This window comes from Mus caroli, chromosome 10 (genome assembly GCF_900094665.2).
Source record: "Mus caroli chromosome 10, CAROLI_EIJ_v1.1, whole genome shotgun sequence".
NCBI classification, from domain to species: Eukaryota; Metazoa; Chordata; class Mammalia; order Rodentia; family Muridae; genus Mus; species Mus caroli.
Window position 1 is genome coordinate 52,921,687 of NC_034579.1, and position 6,000 is coordinate 52,927,686.

Consider the following 6,000-nt stretch of genomic DNA (forward strand, 5'->3'; position numbering starts at 1 on the left):
CATAACAGAACACTCCTGAGAGACCTTATTTAGGAAGAAAGTATGCTTGACAAATAAATATAAGATGAATGAGTGTTGAAAATAATGTAAAACACTAATTTTGCTTTATTAAAGTATGTTTTTAAGATATTTTTATTCTTTTTTAGTTATGTTTAAGAGAGTGTATGTGCACATGAGTGCAGGTACCCATGAGGCCAGAGGTGTTGGCTCCCCTGGAGCTGGAGTTGCAAGTAGTTGTGAGTTGCCTGGCACGAGTACTAAGAACTAAAGTTGGTCCAGGGTAAGTGAAGTAAGTGCCGTCTCTCCAGCTCATAATAAGGTTTCTTTTTTGTTTTGTTTTGTTTTGTTTTCATTATCTTATGAGATAAAAACTTAGGCTAAAAGAGGATTTGTCTCTATCAAATCCATAGTTAGTTATAAAACAAAATTATTTTTATTGCATATCACATAGAGAAACTAATGGGCTGAAATTGCACAGCTGTTCATGTAGTTTATAGACCTTCTGGACTAGCATAAAAGATGCTGGCAATGAACCTTGGTTAATTACAGCTCTGCATGGATGCTGCTTTGTAGCTCCTGTTACTATAAGGAGAAGAAATAGATAATCTCTTAACACTAATGACCACTTCGATGGTTGGGTTTCAGCTAGGCTTCTTCCCCTCTTGTGCCTGAAGGGGATGTCATTGTAACGGAATGCTGAAAACTGTAAGTTGACAAGTTAGATGAATATTTAGGCAAATTTTTAGTCTTACCATATTTATACTTGTGGAAGGTATTGTTCAAATCTACAGTTTTTACAGACTCTGAAATTTCATGAAATACATTCTAAAAAACTATAGTTTGCCTATCTTTCAAAATCTCATGGGGGCTAGAGCAATGGCTCAGCAGCTGAGAGCACTTATTGGTTGTCTTAGGTTTCTATTGCTGTGAAGAGAGACCATGACTACAGTAGCTCTTATAAAGGAAAACATTCGCTTGGGGCTGACTTACAGTTTCAGAGGTTTAGTGCATTATAGTCTTGGTGGGAAACATGGCAGAGTGCAGACAGACATAGTTCTGGAGGCAGAGTCAAGAGTACTATATCTGTCGAAAAACAAAACAAACAAAGAGTACTATATCTGGATCTGCAGGCAGCAAGGAGAAACTATGTCACACTGTCCAGACTTGAGCTTATAAGACCTCAAAGCCCACACCCAGTGACATACTTCCCCCAAGAAGGCCACACCTTCTAATAGAGCCATTCCCTATGGACCAAGCATTCTCACACACACAAACCACACACACACCACTCACTCTCTGGAAGTCGTTCCTATTCAAACCACCACATTGCTCTAACAAAGGACCCTGGTTTAATTTCTAACACCCACATGATGGTTTAAACCATCTGTAATTCCAATTCCAGGGAGTATGACACCATCTTCTGGCCTCATGAGCACCAGGCATGCATGAGGTATAGGTTCATGCAGGCAAAACAAAAAAATAAATGAAAATTTTAATTTTACTTAGATAATGTGGAATACTAAGAGCAAAACATTTCAAAACTCTAAGGGAACAAGCAGGCTATCATGAGTTTGAGGCTAGTCTGAGCTACATAGTATGATCCTGTCTCAGGAAAACAACTAAATACCCAATAGTGATACTGCGTTATTTTGAACACAGAAGGAAGCACAGGGTCCATAGAGCAAGGGGGTTTGATTAGCCTATAAGATATCTAAAGGCTTCCTACTTTGCCCAAGACATAGTGGGGTGAGTAGGAGCTAACCCTGCTAGAATCCTTTTACTAGACTTACAGGCTGCATTGGAGAAACCAGGAAATGAGAGAACTTGTCTGTCCTAAGAACTGCTTGGAGTCAAGACCAAGGAGCCAGGAGCAGGCTCTGCTGGCACCAGATAACACACCTCATTTTCTTTGTTTATACTGTTATAAAGGCAGTGGAGCCAGGGAAAGGTTTTTAAGAAGGGTCAATAAACAATCGACCTGCGTTTTAAAAGATCAGTTTGAATAGATTAGAAGATTGGTGGCTGGGAGAAATTTAGAACAGACAAGAGAAACTTTTCCCAAACAGCATTAGCCCACTGCTGAGCAGACAGATACCAGATGAACACCTGGTGAAGTTTAAAAGACCCACACTGGGAGTTGGAGGTGTTCAGAAAAGGGAGAGACAAATGTATATATAGGGAAGATCTGAAGAATTATCTGTAGGGTTTTGAAGGAAAACCTTATCTGGAAAAAATTATCTGTTTGTAACACTGTTATAAAATGTAGTACTCTCATGCATTTTCTGTGAGAAACTTTTATCAGATTCACAAAAGGTCCCTGGCTCCCAGAAGATGAAAAGCTATGTGAAAAGCTTGGGAGTAGTCAGCCTGAGAGAAGAATGGCCTTGCACAGCACTCAGTAGAACTTTGTATTTAATCATTCCATTCAGGAGCTTAAAACTACACAAGAAACTGTCAGCATGGATGGCAGCGGTTGGTATTACTTTAGAGCAGATTGCTATTTCATGCCTGAGCCAACAAGAATCTAGGAAGCTAGGAAGGACAGAATGGTGTGGAAAGTTGTAATGAGGCTCATGCAACAAACAGCGCAGGTAGAAGACTCTAATTGGAGCAGCTGGTGGGGACCATTGTTCTCTCTAACCAGTAGGAGCAGGAGAGAGTTAGGAATTTTATGAAGTGATCACTACTACAAGTGTTCAAGGAAAGGTTAGGAATCCTGCACTGAATGCAAGGCTGAAATGGGAGTCAGAATCTTGAGAATGCAGAAATGGAAAGCTTTCTATTTAGAGTCACGTGGGGAAGTCTAGTCCTCTCTGTACTGTAAAAAGTATGCAAAGACGATAACTTGAAACTGAAAACCTTTGAATTATATCTGAACAGAAAACTTAGGCACAGTTGGTAACTATTTTTCAATGGGAAAGTGTATTTGAAGGGAAAAAAAGTAGGGTCTGAAGATATGCAGCTCAGGTCTGAGGCCTGGGGCTGGGGCTGGGGCTGGTAAAAAGCTTGATTAACAAACAAGAATACCCAGCATTGTATAAACCAGGCAACCAGGAGTAGTTGGTGTATGCACACCCATAATCCTAGCACCTGCAGGTGGAGATGGGGGGATAAGGCATTCAGAAACATCTTTGGCTACCTAATGAGTTTAGGGCCAGCCTGAGATACATGAGACCCTGTCTTAAAAAATAAAAGGGGGCTGGGCATGATGGTGCACACCTTTAATCCCTGCAGTTGCGAAGTAGAGGCAGGCAGGTCTATTGAGATTGAAACCAGCTTGGTCTATATAGCAAGTTCAAGCCCATAAGGCCAACATAGTACAATACCCTGTCTCCAGAAACAAAACAACAACAATTTTTTTTAAAGACCCAAGATCTTCTGGGTTCTACTGTATTATACACTCTACTGTGCACTGGAGCTAGGGCTGTGATCCTACCTGGTACTGGTGTAGGGCCAGTGTATTTTTCCGAAGTTTGTGATCCCTGTTGGTGCCTGTGTGTTCTTATCTAGCTCCCTTTCCAGTGTGTCAGACCTCAGTATGCTTCTGCACAGGTTGAGGAGAAGATAAAGCTCCCCTCCCCTCCCCTCCCCTCTCTCCCTCTCTTCCTTTCTGTCCATCTGTCTTCATGAAGACAATGGCTTAAAGAGTCTTCAGCAATGGCTCAGAATTTAATTTTATTCTTTGTAGCAGTTTCATTGCAGCATAAGCATTGACTTACTAAAATTCCTACTTGTCAGCCCAGCCATTTGAAAAGTCAGAGGGCAACAGTTGTCATAGCTTGTTTGTTACAGAGCTTGGAACTGGTCTTTTTGTTACTGTCTTCACATCCTTTTAACCACAGACTCTTCATACAAGATCCATCCCACACAGTTCTGTTTCCTGTGTCAGTAGCTTTCACCAAGCTGTTTCCTTGTTGGCAGGGTTGCATCAGTTTAAAACAAAGCCAAACACCCACCTCTTTTAAAAGTAATGCTACTGGCTACATTATGCTGTTGAAACACATTTTGTTTCTTAGTGCCTGGTATTGAACCCAGGGCCTTGTACATGCTAACCAAACACTCTTCAATGAACTATACTCCCTTTTCTGTATTCTTGTTGAGAGCAGTCTAAAAGGAAAAGAACAGTACAAAGTGTTCAAGAGAAATTTACTAGAACCATAAATCAAGCTTTTGGCTAAGAAATAGCCAGCAGCCTGCCTGTATTTGTGCTGTGGTGTATGTCCTGAGAGGGACTTAATTGGTCTGGTGGGTGGCACCCTGCCTGATGTACTGTTTACATTATTGGAGCAGGTGACACAGCATTTCCCATGTCCTCTGTGATCTGCAACCCCTTCACCTTGCTTCCCAAGATCAAATACATAGATAAATATTGGCATTTATAGGCCGACAACCTGAGATAAATGTTACCCAGCAGAGGTGGCTGGGTAAGTTGGGGGTTATTCAGAAAGAATAGACATAGAATCTGAAAATCATTTAACAGAATTTAGCAGAAGAAACAGTCTTCCTCCCATTTATGAATTTTTAGTAATATTTACTGGGGAGGGGGTGGCCTAGACACCAACTTCTCTTCTAAGGAGGATTCAGAATGCTGAGAGAGGAAGGAATTGGATTGTTTCCTTTGGAATTCTGACTCCCCTCCAACCCCCAGGGAAAATATCCCAAAGAGCTCCTGATGACCAGGCATTTCTTTATACTGACAGCTGTCTGAAATGTTAATGGATTTCCTGGCAAATAAAACAGGGCAGACCCTCCTTTAAGCATTACTTTGCTAGAGCTTTTCCCCAACTTTAATTCAGAAGACTCTTAGAGAGATTTTATAAAGGAATTGCTGTCGTTGTTCATAAGAAATTTGCTTATTGGTGACCACGTGGGCCAGTGTGGGTCACTGACTCCCCCTCCCCTAGGTACAGGGCCCAGAGATAAGGCAAGTCATGTCTTGCTGGGGAGGGTGTGTACCAACAAGAAACAGGAAGCTGTGTTTCAGCCGACTGGCCTGGCCTGCTTTGCCTGGAGCTTTCTAACCCAGAGTCAGGTGTGCTGAGGTCCTTCAGCAGAGGACACTGCCTTTCTGAGCTGGCAACGCTCGCCTAGCACAAGTATCCTTAACTGCTGTGCAGAGAATACTATGACCACACTACAGCTTAAGGAGCTTTCACAGTCCGGCCTCTACCGGAGAAGGCGAGAGCGTCCTGATAGTCTGAGAGTCAATGGGCACGCAGAGGAAGAGCTGAGGTGAGTGCAGGATTGGCTAAGGGTCAAGGTTCCTCCCGGTTGTAGCGATTGTGATTGTAGCGGGATTCACAGCCTAGTGGATCCCTGTTCTTTGGGTAGGAGCCTCTTTGTGGCACTGGAGCCTGTTCCCACTCTACTCAGCTCTAATCCACACCTGGGCTCCTGGTGCATCCCTAGATGCAGCTCCAGACTAGCTTTTCAACGGGAAGGAATTGATTTTCCCTGGGGGCTAGAGCTAGCTGTTTGGGTTTATCAGAGCAGATTTTTGTGAGAAATTAGACTTTGAGTATGTGTCAGGTAGTTTGTAGTATTTGGTGTGCGGGCTGGGTAGGGCTCCTAAGGTTGTTACTGAAGTGATGTAACAAAGAAATGTTGTGGAACTACTGAATATAGCTTAGCAGCGATGGACATCAAAAATCTGGAGAACAAGTTAGCAAAAGATTAGTTGTTTTGGGTTTCAAATTTAATTTATCTAAAACCAACATAATTTTAGTTTTTTGCTGTAACTGCCAAGAAGTTATTTTAGATTTGATATTCTGAAAGTCCCTACTGCATTAAGCCCCCGTGTTACTGTGAAAGAGGATTTGGCTTTTCGTTTTTCCTTTTCTTTTCCTCTTCTTTTCTTTTCTTTCTTTCTTTCTTTTTTTTTTTTTTTTTTTTGGGGGGGGGGGGGGGGAGATAGGAAGTGTTCCTGTTTTCCTGCTGACAGAAAGCTGCAGTAAAAAGAAGCATTTGGAAAATATAATTTTCTGTATCTAGTGTAATTTA

At 41.9% G+C, this 6,000-nt stretch overlaps 1 protein-coding gene across 4 annotated transcripts in view; it reads left to right on the plus strand.

Annotated features, from left to right (window-relative positions):
* The window catches only part of Lims1 (LIM zinc finger domain containing 1), a 103,837-nt gene that overhangs the window by 43,603 nt on the left and 54,234 nt on the right, over positions 1–6,000 (plus strand). Inside the window, exon 1 of one of the 4 annotated variants that reach the window (XM_021173966.2) lies at positions 4,690–5,232. The exons of 2 other annotated variants lie outside the window; for them this stretch is intronic. In XM_021173966.2, the coding sequence (XP_021029625.1) occupies positions 5,126–5,232 (107 nt within the window). In that variant the 5' untranslated portion in view covers positions 4,690–5,125. Of the gene's footprint in view, positions 1–4,689; positions 5,233–6,000 lie in introns of those variants that run through there. One more of the 4 variants, XM_021173967.2, reaches the window with a different exon arrangement.